We start from the raw sequence: 21725 nt of genomic DNA, 5'->3' as shown, positions 1-21725 counted from the left end.
TTCAAAAGTGGCGCGTTGCTGAAGGTGGCCTCTCAACTGACACAACTTCAGCGATGCTTCAAAAATCAGAGCTGCTGCGTAAGTTGTGACTGATGCAAGTAGACTAATGTGTTGGGACCACTGTGAAAGACAATAAAATGGCGCAATAGCGCCTTGTACAAACTCACATTGGTCCTGGATGTAGTGTAAGCAGTATGGTTATGTGTCACATTACAATGGGCATAGTCTACTTATGTGTTTGTGGAGACCTGAGTATGTGTGACTTTGTGAGTAACAGTGTTATGTGAGTGAATACAAGCATATGGTGTAATGTAAAGTGGCAATACGTGTATTACCTACCATATATGTTTACCTATCTGTTGTCCTCTGGTATACACTGGCCTGGACTTGGGGACCCCTTCCTCTGTGAAGAAGAGACAATCCTGGCCTGTCTCTTACAAGCAGTACACAACGTTACAGGTCTGATGGTGGAGTTTTGACCACCATAATCTGGGTTACCCCTCAGACGGTGGTACAAACCATCAAAGAAGTGATCCCCTAGGGAGCACCTGACCCAAATGGCATTCCGGTTTCCATCTTTAAATCCTGAGTGGCGAGGGGGGCCAAAATATTGACACCTTGTACAACTCATGCCTAAAACGGCAGGTGGTCCCCAAGAGTTAGAGGGAATCTGTACTATTTGATATTCATAAAAAGGGGGACCAGAATTCTACTGAAATCTTTAGGCTGATCACTCTCCTGAAAGTGAAGGGGAAATGTTTTTCCCGCTTCTAAATCAAGAGCGAGAGAAGTGGGTCATCGGGTAGAAAACAATCCCCTTCTTTCAAACAGGATTCCAAAAAAGGGGACACATTGAAGGCAAGCTATTATATCTTTCTAATCTAATTGATGAGACTATAGTGAAGAAGGGGAAAGAAAGTGTTGCATGCTGCATTATTTGACTTTGCCATCACTTTCAATAATGTAGACAGAATGACCCTCTGGGCCAAATTGGCAAAGTGGCGTATACCATCAGCCTTGTTAAAGCTATAATTGTTTATACACTGACCCATGGGTCAAAATCAAGGTGCCTCCAAAATGGGCCACACCAGAGAATATCTATACCAACAAAAGCCTTAAGCAAGGGTGTATTGGGACTCTTGCAGGAAGCTGTCTTTGTATATACTATACCAAAGTAAGGTATAGTGTACACAGAGTCCAGTGGATCCTCAGAGCCTTGACATACTAATGCTCTCTTTTGTGGTAGTGTGTTCAAGCAGTTAGGCTTATCAGAAGGTAGTACTAAGCATTTTCTGTACACACACAGTCAAGAGATGAGACGCACACTCATTAACTAAATCCAGGCAAATTTTTATGTATCAACAATATACTTTGTTACTTTATTTCTTGAACCAAAAGGATCTTTGTTGCAGTAAGTACATTTTCAAGAATGTATGACCTTCAAGTATCAAATGCACTTTGTTTAGAATTCACAGATAAAACAGTTTTCAGGTAAGTAATACTTTCAATTTCAAAAGTAGACAGTGCAGTTTTCAAACAAAGCAATGCTGTCCTAGGGGAGGAAAAGTATCAACACAGTTTGCAGGTAAGTGCTCGAGTTACGATCCCAGTCTTCAGATATTAGGGTGTCCACAGGGCAAGGTTCAAGAAGACACCAAGGGTGCACCACCAGCAACACAGGGCATGCCAGTTGCAGAGGTTAAAGTTGGTGTTGAGCCCCCAGTGGAAACCAAAGGAGACTGGGTGCACTCGGAAAGAAACAGCTTGCAGGTAAGTACCCACAACCTCAGGAAACAGACCTGGAGGGTTTAGGTCAGCATCGGGGGAGGCCACACGTCAGCACCAAACACTCACCCTCAGGAGCACAGGGGCAGCCAGGTGCAAACCTAGCGTTGGGCACCTAATGGTTTTCAAAGGGTCACAAAGAGGCTGCAGGCTTGATCCAGGGAGTCGGCCGAAGAAGACCAACGCCTGGACAGAGAAGTAGAGAGCACACTGGATATTGCTGGACCATCGGTTGGGTTCCCCAAGGCCAGGGGGCTACGAGTGCAGATGAACCTTTAGGTATTGGGAATCTTCACTGGAGCTGGTCGTGATCGGGGGGTCCTCTGGATTTAGGCTACAGGTGTCGTTGTGTTTGTCAGGAGGGGTCAACCCAGAGCGGACTCTAGGTCAGAATTTCTTGGGGACCTTCTCTGGACTGGTGGTCCAACTGGACTCATGCCATGCGTGTCAGGTGCAGAGTGGGCAGGACTCGGGGTTCCAGGAGGTTCTGGAATCCTTCTTGTGGGTTTTTTTGTTTGTAGACAGGGCTGCTGTCCTTGGGAGATCTTGGTCTTTAGGGAAAGCAGGTAGTCCTATGGGGGTTTGTAGAGGTTGCTGGTCCTGCAGCATGAGTCGTCTTCTTGTTGCAGGAGACCTGAAGCTGCAGACAGACTTGTAGGGCTTGGGAAAAGTCAGTTGTTGTCTGGAGTCTTCACTGCTGGTGGCTCTTCAGTCCTTCTTCTTCTTTAGGTTGCCAGGAATCTGAAGAGCAGTGTTCAGGGGTGCCCCTAAATACTAGATTTAGGGGGCGTTACAGGGAACAGAGGGCATTAGCCATTGGCTACTGACCCTGACGGTGGCTATACCCTTCCTGTCCCCACTCTCTTTGGGAATAGGGGCACATATTAACCCTATTGGCTATCACCCTCCAAAGTAAGGTGGAGGATTCTGCCAGGAGGGGTTCACCTCAGCTCTGGGCACCCCTGGGGTGGTCCCAACTGGGGTAGGCACTCCTGCTAATGTTTATTCATTTTTCTGCCGTATCTGCCACCAGCAGAACAAAAGGCAGGAGCCTTTGAGGCTCACTGCCAAGTGTTGCTGTTCCTGTAGGGGAGTGGTGTGAAGCACCTCCACCCAGAGCAGGCTTTTTCCTGACTCCTGAGAGCACAAAAGCTCTCACCCCATGGGTCCAGAATCATGTCTTGTAATGGCAGTCTGGCATTGACCGGTCAGCCACACACTACAGTGTTTGGTGAATCTCAGGGGGCATCTCTAAGATGCTCTCTGTCTGCATTTTACAATAAATCCAATGCTGGCATCAGTGTGGATTTATTGAGCTGAGAAGTTTGATACCAAACTACCCAGTCTTCAGACAAGCCATCATGGAGCTATGGAAATCGTAATGACAGACTCCTAGTCCATTTACTCAATATGGCTCACTGCACTTACAGGGTACAAGAATGGTCTTAGACACTGTAGGGGCATATTGATCATGCAGCTATGCCCCCACCTGTGGTGTAGTGAACCCTGCCTTTGGGGCTGTAAGACCTGCTAGAGGAGTGACTTACTGGTGCCAAAGGCAGTTGTTTTGGGGCATGGCACCCAGGGAGCAGTTCCATATCAACTTTACCTTTTTCTTCTCAACACACCCAATCCGCAATGGCAGTGTCCATATGTTTGGTGAGGGGTCCCTTATGGTGGCATAATACATGCTGCAACCCTCAAGGGACCCTCTCTGTCCATAGGGCCCTTGGTACCACTGATACCTTTTACAAGGGAATTAGCTGCATGCCAGAGGTGTGCCAATTGTGGAAGCAATGGTACAGTTTAGGGAAAGAACACAGGTGCTGGGACCTTGTTAGCAGGATCCTAGCAAAAACTCAGTCAAGTTAGCATTGGATATCAGGCAAAAAGTGTGGGGTATGAGGGGTAGCCATACCGAAAGGGGCACTTTTCTACAGCCCCCTTATTATTCAGTCTATACTTAGCTCCCCTTAGTTAGCATTTGGATGCCTGACGTGATTCTCTATGCTGTGTTGTTCGTCAGAAAATTTGAAATTTACAATATGCTGACAACACAGTCCTCATTGATAAGACATTTATTGGCCTTCAGAGGTCACTTGAAACTCGAACACGTTTCTGGGAGTCACATAATATTGTCATTGATTCAGCCAAGACTAAGGTTATGATCTCTGGCAGTAACATAATTATAAAAGGCTGTTGGTCATTAAAAATTATACATCTAGACAGGGTAAGGATCTATAAATACTTAGGGGTTTGGCTGGACGAGAGAGGCCGAGCGCCCCCCCACACATCGAGTCCTTAAATAGCTCCGCCCAAGCTTTGACTTGGGCTTTTCAACTACTTACAAGGATTTGATTTGCAGTCACTTTAGTGCGCTTCTGAAGGTTATTAACAGTAAACTAATGCCCACTATAGCATCTTGTGTGTTCAGAAGTAAGCTTGGATCCTGGCTGGGCGAGGTGCAATGTAACTGTTTTCATCAATTCTTTATGCTCCCAAATTTCACAAGTCCTTCACAGATTAGGCTAGAATTTAATAACACAAGAGAGCACCTGCACTTAAAATCTAAGTTTCTGTTATTTTGTGCAAAGTTAGAAATCGCACCACTCAACCAATTGAAGCAGTTAATATGACAGACGATTTTGCAAGCAATCCATGTGGAGGCAGCACTTTGACTCGGCCATGAACAAACTAGAGGCTGGTGACTTGTGGAGGGCGAGTCTGCCACAACAACAATTCACCAGGCTACTGTCAAAAAAAGCAAAAATAATATCGGCAGAGCTTGATAGGATCTGCTCATGAAGTTTCATGGCAGCTGTGCCACCAAATTGTATGAGCCCCTGTGCCTTGTCAGTCTACTTAAGTTATCCGCTTCCCAAGGTGCAGAGGAGGAAAATGATGCGGTTAAGATATGGATTAAATCGGTTGGAAGCCTATTGATATGGGCGGTTAAGTGGAGACACAGATACTAGGAATAAGCTATGTGGTCTGGTGAGAGAATCGCTCAGCCACGTGGCCTGCATTTGTAAAAAGCTGTTGCCTCTTAGCAAATAAAAAAAAATTCTAGCATTTGCGTCAAGAATATTTCAGTTCTATTATTAACATGGAGGCGAGGATTATGCTTCTCCTTCTGTTGCTTTAGTTCTCAGATGCCAATAAAATGAAAATTTAATAACACTACATTCCCCAAGAAACTCTTATAATCACATGACCAACCATATAATATATCTCTATGTAACCTGCTGACAGTAAAACTTTCTTTCCTGCTCCTCAGCCACTTAAGTACCCTTAGTCTCTTTTTTACATGCCACCCAAAATATCTCACCTCCAGAAGGGCCTCAGTTACTCAGACATAATTCCCCAGTCCCAGGAGGCCAGGATGGAGATTCTCTGGTGGCTGGAGCATATGAATGCCTGGAATGGCAGAGCATAATGTAGAATTCTGGCTATGCCCGCTCTTCAAAATTTTCACAATTGCACATGCAATGTAGCGATCGATTACTGTTTAAAAGGTGAATCAATGCAGTTGTCTGCTCATTTCTTGAAATTCTTATTAGCAGCAGTCAAGGAAGTAAACAACGCTGCGGCCCTAGTCTGAGAGAAGACCATGAAGGACCTGTTATGGTGTTTATTGAAGTACTCTAGGTCAGTGGTTCCCAACCTTTTGACTTCTGTGGACCCACACTTTATCAATACTAGCACCCGGGGACCCCCACTGAATCCTTATTGGAATTTGGGAATCCCCCCCCCCTCACTGAGTCAGTTCTAAAAGCCTAATCTATTAATATTCTTACATTTTCTCAGCAGACAAGGACCCTCTGAGGAGGCTTCACGGACCCCCAGGGGTCCCCGGACCACAGGTTGGGAAACTCTGCTCTAGGTCAACCTTTAGGCAGCCTGGGAGCCACACAGCCGATTCTAAACATTATCATCATGGTACTAAAAGTGGCCGAAGATGATGGAGAAGTCCAACCACTAACCTGACATCACCATTTTGAGCCCGATGGAGACATCGAATTACTGAGGCTAAAAGGCCAATGCATAAGGCATTGCAGAAGCAGAGACGCAAAGTAATAACTGCCTGGTGTAGAAAGGGTAGGTCGTATGCTTTTCGGTGTTTTTCCTACAGATGCAATGTGGGGAACTGCACCTCCATTGCCTGTGATAGCATTTCCAGCATCCCAACATTTTTTTGTTTAAAACTACGTTCTATATTTTTTTCTTTTTAAAGTCAGAATGCCGGTAGCCTCTCCAAAACTGTTCATAAGATGGAAGTGTCCCTTTGGAGAAAATTTCCTCTTTGCAAAGGCATCACCACCACCCTATGTTGAGTTTGTAACTTGTAAATGGTTTGCAACACCATTTGCAGTTGTAAAACATTGATACACATCACTGAGACTCAAAACGAGGATGGGGCATCTCCTTTTCTTTATGGTTTGGAACGAGTCACAAATGGCAGTTTGCGTGTTGGAAACCTACTAAGATGATGTGATCATCCTTGGCATAGAGGCAGAAAAACTACTTTATGCCTAGGAGTTGGAAAAATATTAGCTTGATGAAATCCTGGCCTTCTCCCTTCGAATGATCGCAACCATCATTGGCAAAGCCAGTAAGTGTTGCCCCTTTGACCTGTTGCTTTGCCACTGCTTTTTGCTGATGTTGTATAGAACTGGCACAAAAATGGTGAGATGATGTGAATGCTTTCACGCTGGTGGTGCATCATGTTGAAGGTGTGTGAAACAAGATGCATGCACACAATTATGGAATGGCACTTTTTTATATTTTATTTACCACTCCAGATGGGGTACACAACTACGAGTCATAAATACAAAAAAATGAATATTTACTTGTGTCAAAGTGCTTCAATGAATCTAGCCTGCTTTAAATTGCTTTAAGAGCAGCGTGGTCTGGCTTTGCCAGATATGGAATGATATTACATTGCAGTGCAACTGCAGCACTTGGCGAAGTGGCTGAGCACTGAATCTAACAGCATGTAGTCTCTGCTGCAGGCTGCTTTGGAGGAGGCTTACTGGGCTGCCTGTCCATGTTGAGAAGGGAAACAACATCTGAAAGTCCATACTTACTATCTCTGATGTGCCAGGTGTGGGATAGGTTGATGAAAAAGATTAGCAAAACATTGCCCCTTATTTGTAGGACCAGAGATGAGGAGATTGCCCTGCTTCACAGCCCTTAGGATAGAAAAATGTTTCAGAAATTAAATAAGGGTGGGTACCAGCCAGAGGGTGACCAGTACAAAGATGTTGGGTTCCTGATGTTTGACGAGGTGTGGGGTAAGACCGGTCCAGTTCCTGATGTAAAGCTGCTCAACAGGAGCAGCACAACTGACAACTGAGTTTTCTCGCCTCAACCAGCACATGGCTGTCCCAAGCCAGCCTGGCATCAACTGACACTGCATTGAACGTCCTCACCTCATCAAAGAACAACAAGAATAAAGAATCGGAAAAGCATGCAACACAGTACAACATACCCCCTTCCCTTTATACCAATTTTGAAAATAGTATAATATGATATTTGATGAGAAAAGTTGATAAAATTATTCACACAGTATAACACATGCCATATTCCAACTTATAGAAGACGATAACCCAACTGTAACAGGGAAAAAACAATTGGCTAAAGAAAAATAATAACTCCACAAAATCTTGTAAATACAAACATGTATTAAAAAAAAAAAAAAAATTCTACAGCCTGACTACCAGCACATTGCATTTGTGTAGTTCCTGCAACCAATGTATTGGGCTGTTCCACAGTTCCAATGACTTGTGGATTGTATGGAGAAGTGCAATGGTGTTGACCATTACAAGAAGACAGAAATGTTTGCATCTCGCCAGACATGAGTTCCATTATCAGTCAGAATAGCTGATGAAAGCCCTTCTTCCACAAAAAATCACTTCAATGTTATGAATGGTTGCTGCAGTTGTAGCCTCTTTCATAAACCTTAAAACCAATCATTTAGAATGATCAAAGAGTATGGGGGAAGTACTCCGTACGTACTATTCCAAAGTCCAATATTGTTAAAGTAATATTTAGGAGAAACAAATAAGTCTGGTGCAAATGTCCAACTTCTTAGTCAAGATGCCACAGCCAAATCTACATGTTTATTAAAAGATGTTCTTTCTTTTATCTTGTCAGACACATAAAGGACCTGGACACAATCAACATGTTTCATCCCATAGACAATGGACTTCTTCAGGGCACATAACTAGACTCCAACAGTGCACATATAAAACTTGTAAAATATCTTCATCGATTAAGTAGCAGCAAGAATCCCCTTGTAATTCATAAGCAGAGAGTAAGGTTGTGTATGTAAAGGTATCCTGCTACTGAATTAAAGAGATTTTATGAACTTTATGTGTACAATGTTGGAGTTTTGTTATGTGCCTCGAAGAAGTACTGTTGTCTATGGGACGAAACACGTTGGATGTGTCCATGTCCTTTTTCGTGTCTGACAAGATGAAATTAAAGAACAACTTTTAATACACATATACAGTTGTCCTTGGCATCTTGATTAAGAAGTTAGACTCCTGCACAAGACTTATTTTTTTCTCCTAAATTTTACCTCAGCAAATTTGGACCTTAGAGTAATACGTACAGAGTGCTTTCCCATATTCTTCAACACATCTGTTTGCTATTGGGGTTTTCTTTGGGACGGTTAGCCCTAGGAGCATCAATGGCCACTATGGCAAACCTCAAACCATAGGTCCATTAAAATACAAACACACTGTGAGGCACGGTTTCCCTATGTAGGAAAGTACCTTCTTTTTGGCATGGTTACTCCCACTTTTTACCTGCTGTCAGTGTGTTTCGACTGTTTTCACTGCGATACTGCTAACCAGGACCCAGTGACTGTGCTCTCTCCCTCTAAATTTGGTTGTTTAGGACTTTGCACACCTCACAATTGGCATACTGGTGCACCCATATAAGTCCCTTTTATATGGTACTTAGGTACCCATGGCATTGGGGCACCAGGGGTTCCCCATGGGCTGTAGCATGCATTATGCCACCCATGGAAGCCCATTCAAAATGTGTCTCCAGGCCTGCAGTCTGCTTGAAAAGGTGCATGCACCCTTTCACTACAGGTCATTGCTCCAGGTCACTGCTATGATAGGCCCGCCTAGCCCAGGGAGCAGGGTGCAAGTACCTGTGTGTGAGGGTACCCCTGCATGAGCAGAGGTGCCCCTATGAACTCCAGCTCCATTATACTGGACATTGTAAGTGCGGGGGAGCCATTTTACCCATGTACTGGACACTGGTCACTACCTGTGTCCAGCTCCATGACTGTAACTCCAAACTTGGGCATGTTTGGTATCAAACATGTCAAAATCGTACCGCATTTCTGTTGCCAGTATTGGTTGTATGATTTCTTGCACCCTAGGGGCTCCATAGAGGACCCCTAACATTGCTCCTACCAGTCTTCTGTAGTTTTCTGGGCAGCCCACGCTGCTGACACCCCTCAGACAGGTTTCTGCCCTCATGGTGCTTGACCAGCTCAGGCAGAGGAAGGCAGAACAAAAGATTTCCTGTGGGAGAGGGAGGTAACACCCTCTCCCTTGGAAATAGGTGTTACATGGCTTGAGAGGGGTAGCTTCCCTAACCCACCGGTATGCTTTGAATGGCATATTTGGTGCCCTCCTCACATAATCTGGCATGCATCAGTCTAGGGACCCCAGTTCCCTGCTCTGGTGTGAAACTGGACAAAGGAAAGGGGAGTGACCACTCCCCGGACCATCACCATCCTAGGGGTGGTGCCCAGAGCTCCTCCAAGTGACCACTTGATTCTGCCATCTTGAATCCAGGGTGGGTAGAGGCCCCTGGGAGCATCTTAGTGGCCAGGTTGGGTAGATGGCATCACAGCCCCCCTCCTGATAGGTGGTCACCCTGTTAGGTGAGCAGTCCCCTTCCTGGGCTATTTAGGGTCTCCCTCTTGGGTGGGTCCTCAGGTCCAGCGTGCAAGATTCCAGCAGGACTCCTCTGCATCGTTTACTTCCTCTTCTGGCCACTGGGACTGCAACTGGACCCTCCAGGAACTGACAATCTGCACCTTTAGTGACTGTTCCACTCTGCAACATTGTTTCACCAGCTCCTTCCAGCGACTGCAACATTTCCCCAGCTGTGCATCCTCTGAGGGCAACGAGTCTTCAGCCTGCACAAGAAATAAGAAGGAATCTCCCTTGCAGTGAAGGAGTCACTCCCCTGCTTCGGCAAGCACCAACTGCAACGACGACTGGCTGTGTGGATCTTCTCTCCTCCAGAGCTGCGTTGATGCTGCATCACAGGTGGTGGTCTGGAGTGGTGCCCTTGGTCCTCTCTACCAGCTTTCCAACTTGGGAGACCTCTCCTTACTGGGCAATGCACTTTGACTCTTGCAGATACCAAGGCTTCTTTGTTCCTCCTCCAAAGGATCTTCAGGCTCCATGTAGCTCCGGCCTCCAGCACTCCTTCCTGCAAAGCACAGTCTCCTGCCTGCTGCTCCAGCAACGTGGGATTCCTCTTCAGGTGTGCTGAGTGGGCCTCACTGCGAATCCTGTGCCTGCTGCCAGTGGGTTGCCTGTGGGGGCTGCCTCCTTTTCTTGTGACTCTCCCAGCTGCTGAGTGTCACCTCGTACTCCCCTCCTTGGGTTGTTTCCCCTGGACCTTGCTGGTCCTCCTCAGCCTTGCAAACCTTCTTCAGCGCCTCTTAATTTTCTAAGGCTTGTTGGTGGTTTTCCAGCATCACTGACAGACTTCATCTTGCCAGCTGACCTGGGACATCACTTGCATCACTTCTGGGACTCTTCTTCAGCTCCTGTGCTGCACTGCTGACCACCTTCATCCACCGTCGACCTGGTCCTGTAACCACAGAAGGGTGGGTAGTGGCTCCTGCCACAACTAGACACTCCAATTCGAACTGGACTTGGTCCCCTTCATTTGCAATTCCTCCCCTGTCAGGATCTACCTTTGGATTCTTCCAGTCTTGGTTGGGTCTTGCATAATCCTTTTCCAAAGTCCTGTTGGTTTTGGGGAAAACCAGGTACTTACCTCTGCTCTCCTGGTCACTGGGGGTCACTCTGGTACTCACCTCTTGGGGTTCCCAGTTCCTCCAGCTTCCTTTACCGATTCCACTTCCTTGGGTGACAGACTTCCTTTCACATTCCACTATTTTAGTATATGGTTTGGCCCTCCCCTAAGGCCCTCACTGTTTGCTTTTACCAATGCTTATTGCTTTCTATGCCATTTACTGTTTGCTAATGTGTATATAATAGTGTGTTTACCTATCTCCAGCTGGGGCGTTCAGTATCCTAGTATTTGTCTTACTATAATAAAGTTCCTTTATTTTTGTAACACTGTGTGGTTCTTTGATGTGTGCAAGGTCTGTGTGACTATAGTGATATTGCATAAGCTTTGCATGTCTCCTAGATATGTCTTGGTTGCTAATCCTCTGCTACCTCTGTAGAGCCTTGGCTTCCTAGACACTGCCTACTCCCACTAATAGGGGATACCTGGACCTGGTATATGGTGATAAACACCATAGGTGCTAACAACACCAGGCCAGCTTCCTACACCCTGGATTAGCCAAATTACCAGTATTGCACCGCATACCATCTCCGAAATGCTTCTCACTTTATTTGCAAACCTTGCATCTTTCCACCTATGAAGTCACTTGATCATCTAAAGCAGGCCACCAAAACTCAGATTTAAGAGTTTTCTTCGTCAACATTGTACAAAGTGCCTTTTCATGCTCTAAATTAATTATTCTGTGCCATAAACCCACTTGAGTTACAAATCTCTCTGCTCTCACCAATAATATGTCACAACAGACTAGCACTTTTGCCAAATGTTGAATTATGGCCTCGCGGAAAATGATAGAAAACTCTCTCCTGCTTAAATAAAACTAAATGTACAACTTTTTTCAAGGTGGCATGTGCATCTATTTGACATATCCAATCATCAATGGTAAAAGCTTCACCACTCCAACTCACAACATCTTGAACTGATGCTTCAGCGCCCTCACTTTCTCTTACTACAACTGACGGTTCATTAATTAAATTTCAATAAATCAACATATGGGAAAGACAGCTTGGGCATTCCTCTACCCCTGAATATGTTCAAGAATATAACTAGATTCATATAACCTATTGGCGTATCTAGCCAGTCTTACTTTCCCCTTCCCAGCTCCTCCTAACAACAACATTTTGATCAGTAATTTATTATCTGTATGTTGTAAAAAATGTTTCCTACAAACACGTGAAAAGATATCCTGCACCCAAGCTGCTGCCAGAACTGGACTTTTAATAGCAGAATAAATCTTTTCAGAACTCGCCAAGGTTCTTGGAGCGAATACAATCGTTCATTCTTTCTCACCATATAACTGGGAAACAACCACATCCACCCCTGTACCACTGTCATCAACAGTGAGTATGGATTTGAGTCTGTTGCTCAACAGAGACGTAATATCTACATTGCATATCATTTTTGATCGATTGAAAAGAATTTTGTTGAAAATGATCCTATAGAATAAACATTCTGAAAAGCATGTAACACATCTTCTTCCCTTCATACAAACTTTGAAAATAATATAACATGCTATTTGATGAAAAGAAGATAGTTGATAAAATTATTCACACAGTATAACACACCCCCTTTCCTTAATTCGAACACAGAGAAGTTGATAACCCAGCTGTAAAAGGACAAAAAAAATTGATTGAAAAAAATGTTTATTCTTGTTGCTCCTAGTTTGTTGATTTGACCGCACACAAAATTGCAACCTGTCGTAAGGTAAGACCTGCCTCTGACAACTTACATAAAGCCTGTTGTAACACCAAATTAGGTTGTTCACTGGTAACACCAAAATGCCACCCTGGAAATAGACAACTTTTTGCTTCCCTTTGAAAATCTCAGCCATCATCCTTTGAAGCAGATTGTCCGCTGAAAATAGGCCAAAGGGCATGAGTGTGAACTGAAAGGCGCCTTCAGTTGTGATAAAGGCAGTGTCACGCACTCACCTGGTTCCAAACTGTGGAGAAGATGATGGACCTCCTACGCCACCGAAGAGCAGCTATTGATCTAGGAACCATAACCCTTTAATCATACACCGCTCCAGAGGAGAAGAGGGGGTTGGTATAAACCAAGAAAAAGATAGGCTTGCGTTGCAGTGTCTGCTCAGCTGCCTTGCAACCACTGCACAGGAGGGTCTGTACTCCCTGGACCTTTTTAGTGCTGATGCGGGTGTAGTGCACTAGGAACCACATGAAGAGTTGCTTACTAATAGTTCTCAGCAAATAGGTGGTCATTTTGACTTTCGGGGTAAAAACCGCATACCGCCGCCAACATATCGCCACCGCTGCTACCATCCATCCACCATATTATGAGCACTGCCAGACTTCTGCCACAAGAAGGGCGGTAATCCGGCAGTGCTCATGGTGGCGGACAGTGGTAAGGTGGCGCTGCTACCACCAGCACCGCCATGCCAGTAGAACGGCACCAGCTGTATTATGACAAGTAATACGGCCTGGCGGTGTTCTGCTGGTGGGGCGCTGCTGGCGGCTGCAATGCCCCTTCCCGTTACCTGCCGGAAGACCTCCTTGCGCAAGGTAAGTCGGGTTTCTGACAGGGGAGAGGGGTGGGCGGTGTTCTGTGTGTGTGTGTGTGTGCGCATGAATGTGTGAGTGAGTGTGTGAATGCGTCTGTGTGTGTTGTGAGTGAATGCTTGTAAGAATGGTGATGTGAGTGAATGCTTGTAAGAATGGTGATGTGAGTGTTTGTATGCATGTTCGTGTGATTGCGTGTAAGAATGTGCACAAGCATGTCTGGAAGTATGCACGTATCAATGAGTGTATGCCAGTGTGAGTGATTGGGTGTATGCGAGATGCATGTCTGCGGGTCTGTGCGTGTATGACTGAGAGGATTGGAGGGGGTGTAGGGTTTTGGATCAAGGGGTGGGGGGGTGTATATGAATATCAGGGGTGGGGCTTTGGATGGAGCAGGGGTGGGGGTGTAAGGTGTATGTTGTGGGGGTGGGGGAGACAGGGAAGGGCCTTGTGGCATTAGCCATGGTGGTAGGCATGCTCATAATGCCGCCGCCGGTACTGTCCCGGCGGTATGAGTGGAGAAGTGGCGGGTTGGCCTCAGCCAACCTGCTAATCTCATAATGCGTTGGTATTTTCTGCCAGCCTGTTAGCGGTACTTCTGCCACATTAACACTCACAGTCAGGGTCATAATGATCCCTTAAACAATTATTTACAACAGTATCACTTACAGGCTTCATCAGAAATAAAGTTTGAGAGCAGGTACAATTCAAAGGAATACCAAATTTACTGGCACTGTGCAGAATGTCTTAAACAACAATGTTCAATTCAAAATTTGAAAGTGTAGGTTGTGTGCTGAAAGGCTACCCGTGTTCTTAATACCAAACTTGCCAAGAAATACGAACATGAAGACCTTCAGTTCTGAGTCAGATAAAGTTCAGAGTGCTCATGAGGTAATGTGTCCGTAGCACTAGGAATTTCATAACGTAGAAACAAATAATTTTCCATTTCCAAGAATGGGTATTCTTCTTGAAAGAACTCAGTCTTAGATTCATTTCACAACTTAGATAAGGATTAGTGTGCACTAACTTGAGGATCAAGGACTCAGCCTTGTCTTTAATTCTTCAACTGGAATCAAGAGGAAGACTAGAGGCACTGGTGAAAGAAGCCCAGGAGTAGGTGGAATCATAGCTCTGGATGCAAAAACACTGGAGACCTCGACGGAGTCAGGGTCATGGGATCAACAGGAATGCTTGGAAAACAAGAGCGCTGGAGGTTCTGGGTGACTCAGAAGGTGAGTGCAGTGAAGATGCTTGCTCAGGACTTGAAGGAGGCCAAGGTCCCACTAAGGTTCAGATGAAGTATTTATACCTGATGGGAGACACTTTTCTAGAAGTGCATGTAGCTCACTTGGAAGGCCAGAAAGTTCCAAAGGAAACCTGGGAGAGAGCATATGTTAAAATAACAGTTGTGACTTTTGCTGATGGCAGGTGTAAGGAATGGATGAAATCAATTAACCAATCTACCTGGAACCAAAAGTCGTGGTCAAAAGGCCATGACATTTGGCGCCAGTAACCAAGACAGGTGAAAAAATAAGCCTAAATAGTTACATTCAATAGATAATGGCGGATGGAGCTAATTAACTAGGAAAGACATGATGCTCTTACAAAAGTGAAAACAGGGAAACAACGGTACAGGAGGTTCAAGGGGGTGAAGAGCTCTGGGAGGGAGACCATGGGTTGCAGGAGGCCATGAGGTGCCACAGGGAAAAAAACAACACGAGTCCTGTGCCAAAAATCCACAGAACAGAGAGCACAAAGAGGGGGTTGTGGCATGCAGTAAGTGGCTTGGATTCCTCAAGTCATCAAATCTGGTTAAAAACATTTTTCAAGTCTAATTTTGAAAGATTATCTACCACTTCTTAAAGACAACACACATTTGTTATTAGTGGGCAGTGGAAAAGTGTCATACACAATGTTCTGATTTAACGATCTAAGACAAATACAGAATCTTAATCTCCCACCAGCCTTCTCAATAATGACTTCAGATGATCCCCAGCTGGATGCCTCCATTTGTTTATTAATCCCTTCCTTCACCATCTCATCCAACATCATCTTCACCTGGTCACTTGCTACAAGAGGTGCTCTTCTCACTTTGTGCTGAATAGATGTGCCATCTGGCTTAAGTTATATCTTAGGCACATACCCTTCCAGGTCACCCAATTTCTCTGTCAACCATTTTTAGCCCATCTATGATGTCAGAAATATTTTCAGCTACTATCATTTTATTGGGTGCCCTTGGACTGTTATCAATGTGAAGGTCATATTGATCCATCCACGCTAGGATAGGAGGACCATCCTTTGCCACATACACTGTTCTTTATATTTCTGTCTCCTTTAATCGAATGGTAGTAGGCATGTACCACAAAATGTCAATTGTTTCCCCTTGGTACCAATCAGGACAGGTGCCCTTTGGAGACAATGTGAAATTAGGACATTGTATTCTAAATAATTAATTTCTCTGGTAAAATTATGTACATAAACTGAAAGTGTGCCATCAACTCGACCTATTTGATATTTATCACAAAGTTAGCCATTGGTTGACACATCCTTCCTTTATCAACCTAGTAATTTCCTACACTCAATATTCTGTCACCCAACACCTCCTATTCTGCTCCTATTAACCTCCTTACATATGCATACGAAATGGCCTCTACAGCCACATTTTCTACACTCTTTGTTTATTGTAAACAATTCTTAGACTCAGACCCATGGTAAGTGCTTCCAAATCTGTTGCATCCTCTACTTCACTGTTTAAGTTGCGCTCTGCTTTTTTAGTGTCTGTTGCTTGACTTTAAAACAGCATGAACATTAGAATTAGCATTAAAATTAGTCTCTACAGCTGTCACTTCATTACTTTATATCATTTTTACCATCTCCTTCATACAATAAGCAGATTCCTATACCACTTTGTCAACAGCATCCTTAAGAGTTGAGTTTTTTGCTGCTCATAACCAGTCTTGCATCTTTTACCTCCTGCACTGCACAATTAGTTGATCGAAAATGAGTTAATCAGTCATAGCTCCTACACCACAATTCACAAAGTTCTCAGAGCCTAGCTACAAACTTGTTAACAGGCTTATTCTCATTTTGAGGTTGGGAGTATAATTTATATCATGCCATGCATAAATTGATTTCCTTGGCAAATCTGACCTCGAGTCTCTTTTTAACCTTTTTGAACTCATTGTTAAATGGTTGGTCATACAAATCTAGAACCACAAGTAAATATTTCAATACCTGTTGTCCTTCTTACCACAGGCACTCAACAATAACACGTTCTTTCTTTATGACCGGGAACATTGGTCATCCAGTCTTTCAATATAATTCTGAAACATTTCCACACAATCTTCCAATTCAATAGGTGGAGGACTTGCTTGAATACAAATTATGGTGGCTCAGTTATGCTGCTATGAGAATCCATGGTGTAGTGAGTTGCAAGAAATGAAAACACAAGTAGAGGTGTTACTATAGTACACTACTACGAAGCTGGCCTCTATGAAGTCTTAAACAGATTGTGTGCACATCTCTGTGTGTGCAAGCCAAATTGTAGGAGATGCCAACTAAACAGCATTTTGTGTAATGCTTCTCCTCTTGTTGCTTTAAACAGTGAATGTTTAACCCCTTCAATATGGTGTCTAAGATACAACGCTGAATCTCTAGTTAATGGGTGGTATCTCGTTATTACACACCATGTTCAACATATATCTGCCATAGCACCATTACTCGAGTGCAGGAGCATGCTTCAGTTAGGCACAAGTCAGACAGAGCAGGACGGTGCACGCTGTAAGTGGAGCACGGCAGGAGCACTAGTAAATCCGCTGTCAATTGCTCCAAAAACGTTGGCAATTTACTGAACGATTACTGCTAGTGCCACATCACGCACCACACAGGCACTTTAGGTTAACGCAGTGTTCAGGCCTCCACTCATGCGTATTCCTGATACCGCTGACAGCACGTGTGGAAGTGTTGGATCCTCAAACCACCTCACATGGTTGTGGGTTGTCTGGCCTCCCCAAGTCACCAAAATCTATAAAGGAATCCATCCTCAATCCAAGAAGGTCAAATAAAGTAGTTTGAGCCGCAACCAGAGCGTACTTATCCCAAGCCTTCCAGGGATAAACTGACACATCATGGAACTTCACCACCTCATGAGGAACACAAAGAATAAACATTCTGAAGAGCACGCAACAGTACAACCGCCTCCTGAATCTGTTACCCTGAGAGGGCGCTCCCCATGCGGGACGGTAGCAGGACCATCACCACGCTTCACCAAATGCTGTGTTAGCGTAGACTGGTCTCTGACATGAGAATTGAAGATTGTTGGGAGAAAGACATAGATGAGCTGCTGATGCACTTGGAACGGCCAAGGGACATTGAGCACATCAAGGAGGTGACGAGCAATGCACAGTTTAATACACTGGTAATTGATATATGCAACCTCTTTCACCTTAGTCATCCTAAGGTTTACCGGATTGAAGCAGACCTTTGCCGTAGGTGCTGTTAGCAGATACTACTTACATGATAAGATACGGCAGAGTAGTGAGAAACTACTGGAACAGGGTGCTGAGGTGGTTTCAGCGAATGATTGAAGGAGAGGTCACAGTAACAGCAAAACGCTGCGTCCTGGGACTACACCCAAGACAGAAGAGGCAAAGGAAATGCAAGATGTCTTTATCACTTGAAAAACATCGTGTGGCCATTAATTGGCTACACAGCGAGGGTCCCTCGGGCTTAAAGTCAGTTCCTCAGCTGATTGCGTGGCTGAGGAGCTGTGGATGGAAAGCACCCAAACGGGCAAGAGAGTGATGGAAGAGCCTAGAGATTGGAGGGAAATGTACAAAACACAGAATGTGATTCAGACACCAACCCCAATGAGGGTGAAACGGGTTCCTGAAATACCAGTAGGTAGATGTGGGGGAACGTGTATAGAAATATCGATGGTCTTTCTTTTGTGCAGTTAATATGAGAAAATGTGTTTATGAAATTGTGATCCCCTTATTTCCTTGAAACACCTATACTACTAGGGCTCGACTCTAGCTTACGACCCATTTTACTTGTTTACTGAAAAACAGTAAATTGCTTCAAAAAAACATCTGCTTTGGTTGATTACATTCCATGCGCTTCAAAGATTTTTTATATTTCTGTTTTTTGTCCAGGTGGAAGATGAGTACCTGTTTGAAAAGGGCGAAGCAAACTTTTGGGCAGAGAAGCTCATTTTTGTCAGACTGACGAGCAAGCACCTAAGGTCTCTGACACCCGCCATCTCCGTGGGCTCAGATGACATCAGCCAGTTGTTCAAAAGGGCGAATTCCCAAGCCCAGCTTGTTGGCCAACGTATGAATGACTTGCCGCCATCACCACAGTTTTCAAAGACTGCTGAGTACACTAGGCTGCTTATTCAGAAGGAAAGGATTTCGGCGTTTATCAAGATACTAAATATCCTTAATAAAGATGGTATGGACAGAGACACGGAGATACCAGAAGGTCCTGTGGTCAAGGAAGCAACAGGCCTTTGCAGTGATCCATAAAGTCCGGAGTTCTCAAAGTGCTCAGTGTCAAGCTAATGAGGCTTACCCAGTCCTGATTTGTACTTTTGCTTTTTCTACTAAAAGTCTAATGTTATACATACAAGAATACAAAGTTTAAAAAAAGAATATGCCAGGATGAGCTACTCCTGGCAAGTGGCAAGTGTGAGCCTTAGCCTGGAGGAGTATAAGTGGTTGGTGTGTTTTTTAGGCCAAAGCCACGATTTCTGTTTGAGATTATGCTATGTTTATTTTGTGTTTTAGATTTTAGCAAACGTGGTATGTACCTAAAATTCTAAATATTTGCATGTAAATGGAGTACTTCCTATCTGGCCAATTTGATTGGGAGGAAGCATAGCCCCAGATCAGTCTTCGGATGTTTTCCGCGCTGCATGTGTAAGAATATTTAGTACATGTAATACTTCTTCCAGCACACAGTCAAATCCAACGCCCAAGGAATCCATTAAGGCACGGTGCTGGCAGGAAAAACTTCTTTAACATATATTAACTGACCTTCTTCAGGACGAAATGATGTACTCTAGTGTACAAAGAGGATTGACAAGTTATGTTGCAGATGTAACTAGGTGCGGCCACCTGCGCCCTGGAGTGAATCTGTCCCTGGTAGTTTATGTATCTTTTAATATAATGGACGCTACCGGCAAAAGAAGCGCCTTTCAATGTTTATATACTTTAATGCAGACGTGCTCTCTTTTAAATACCTCAAAGATGTTTTTTTAAATGTATGGCACAGTCGCTTTTGCTCCTTAGTAACAGAATCACTTTTCAAACCTACAATGTTTTAACCTTTTACCTTTTTGTTTGAGTTACTTTTAAAGGAAACTGTTTAGTTTCAGGCATTGTACATTCTTTGTGACTGGCTGTCGAAGAGATGCCCCCAAGTTAAAAACAACATTACTGCTCGTCTAAGAAGACCGAAAGCACACATTTCACGACACTGGGTGGTCTGCCAAAATAAAGATATATGTCATTGTTGATACTTGTCCTTGTATAAAACATCCTCTTTCCAGTAATGCGATGTCCTGCTGACCATCATTATTTGAGTTTAGGAATGTGGACGAATTAAATATTTGACTGGTTTCTTATCCCGTTTTCCACTGTCTGAATTAACTGGTTGCAAGTTTACCAATTTTACATTCCAGATTGTTATGCTTTGTATATGATATTGTAGACAACTAAGTTCCATTTACCTGAACCTCCTGTCAAGAGCTCAGGGTGCCAGTAGGTGGCGTCGTGAAACCTGGATAGCGTGCTCCACTTTGACAGCAAGCCTGCACTGCATGTGGGGCAGACATTTATTGAACCAGGTGCACGTTTGCAGCTTCACACCTTGCCGCGCTTACTTTCAGCTTCCGTAAGAAAACCTAATTTTTTTGATCTAGGCTTTCGTAAGAAGAATAGCTGTGGGCCCGAGTGTACCAAACAACTTAAGACTTAGCAGAATTGTTTCAGGACAAGTTGTGCCGTTTTACTCCATTTCACGTACCGTGTCGAAATAGAAACTGAATGTGGTTGAATGTCAGCCAAAATGAAAGCAGTACATTGTGCGTGTTTCGATAGTGAGTAATTTCAGAACGCAAGAAGGACACTTCCATTTATGAATCGCGTGATTCTGTCTCCTGGTTGTGTTATTTAAGTCACGATTGGACTGTCCTGCTCAGTAGGCCGAGTCCTCACCCCCCACGTAGTAAACTCATCAACTACCCTCTGAAACGAAAGTTCTTTCCTTCGAATCCCAAGAAACCCTCGTTAAACCAGTATTAGCAAAGCCGTGGGCATCATTTAGCGGTCGACCCCTAGTCTTAGGGGTATTAAAGTCGGTGCTAGCTACACAGAGGCTGCTAGGGTTCGCCCCTTGCTCTCTGCCCATTTTAATTATGTTTTGTTTTGCTGACAGCGAATAATATGTTATTATTCACTGTTAGTGTAATAAAACATGGAACACCAAGAGCTTACGTCACTGTCTGCTGACGTAAGTAAAAACGTGTTTGTGTGAGTCTTTCTATGTGGGAGCTTGTTTGTAAGTGAACGTGAGTGAGTGCACTCAACGGCATGTAGTGAGTAAGAATGAATGTCAGTGAGTGTAAGTGAATCAGAGTAACAGTGATCGCAAGTAAATGAGAGTGGGTGAGGGTCAATTAATAAAATGAAATGTGGGGAATGTTTGAGATTGAGCGAGAATAAGTGAGAGTTAGTGACAGTGAGACTGAGAGTGAGTACATATGAATGAGTGAATGTTACTGAGTGAATCAATGAGTGAGGAGAATTATAATGAATGAGAAAAGGGGAGTAAGAGTGAGTGCTGGTAAGAAAGTATGAGTGAGTAAGAGTTGGCGTGAGTGCAAGAATGAGAATGAATGAGTGCAAGTGAGTGAGAATGAAGGTGAGAATGTGGTTATGCTTGCAAAGCTGCCTTTGCCCTTGCATATTGAAAGGTAATACTTGGCGTTTTGAGACACCCATGGCAAAATACTGGTGCTGGCATTCTCAAGACAGTTCTCAAAATGACAGGCACCTGTGACAAAATACTCACCCTAGCATATTAGAGGGTAATACTTGGAATATGGGACATCCATAGCACATGATTGTAAAAGTAAATATTGATATAAGGGTTACCCATGGTATAAAGATGGCATTAATGGCAAATTTCTGGAACAGGCATATCATATGTAATTCCTGGCATACGGGGGATCCCATGAGAAAATGTTGTACCTGTGGAAATGAAGTTAAGTTTTAACATGTAGGGGCACCCATAGCACAATCTAAAAAAAAAAAGCTCAACTCCTGTAGAGCATCAGGCTTCAATTAC

The 21725-nt window shown here is 44.1% G+C and overlaps 1 protein-coding gene across 4 annotated transcripts in view; it reads left to right on the top strand.

The window, feature by feature from the left end:
• THADA (THADA armadillo repeat containing) overlaps positions 1–20000 on the top strand; it is a 1551972-nt gene extending 1531972 nt beyond the window's left edge. For 3 of the 4 annotated variants that reach the window (XM_069233989.1, XM_069233988.1, XM_069233990.1), the window contains one exon: positions 18530–19989. In XM_069233989.1, coding sequence (XP_069090090.1) covers positions 18530–18901 — 372 coding nt within the window. In that variant the 3' untranslated portion in view covers positions 18902–19989. Of the gene's footprint in view, positions 1–18529 lie in introns of all 4 variants that reach the window. The other variant, XM_069233992.1, reaches the window with a different exon arrangement.
• The last annotated feature ends 1725 nt before the right edge of the window (positions 20001–21725 follow it).

This window comes from Pleurodeles waltl, chromosome 5, assembly GCF_031143425.1.
Source record: "Pleurodeles waltl isolate 20211129_DDA chromosome 5, aPleWal1.hap1.20221129, whole genome shotgun sequence".
In the NCBI taxonomy this organism is placed as follows: domain Eukaryota; kingdom Metazoa; phylum Chordata; class Amphibia; order Caudata; family Salamandridae; genus Pleurodeles; species Pleurodeles waltl.
The sequence above is the reverse complement of the archived record's forward strand: the minus strand, read 5'-3'. Positions and strand labels throughout refer to the sequence as shown.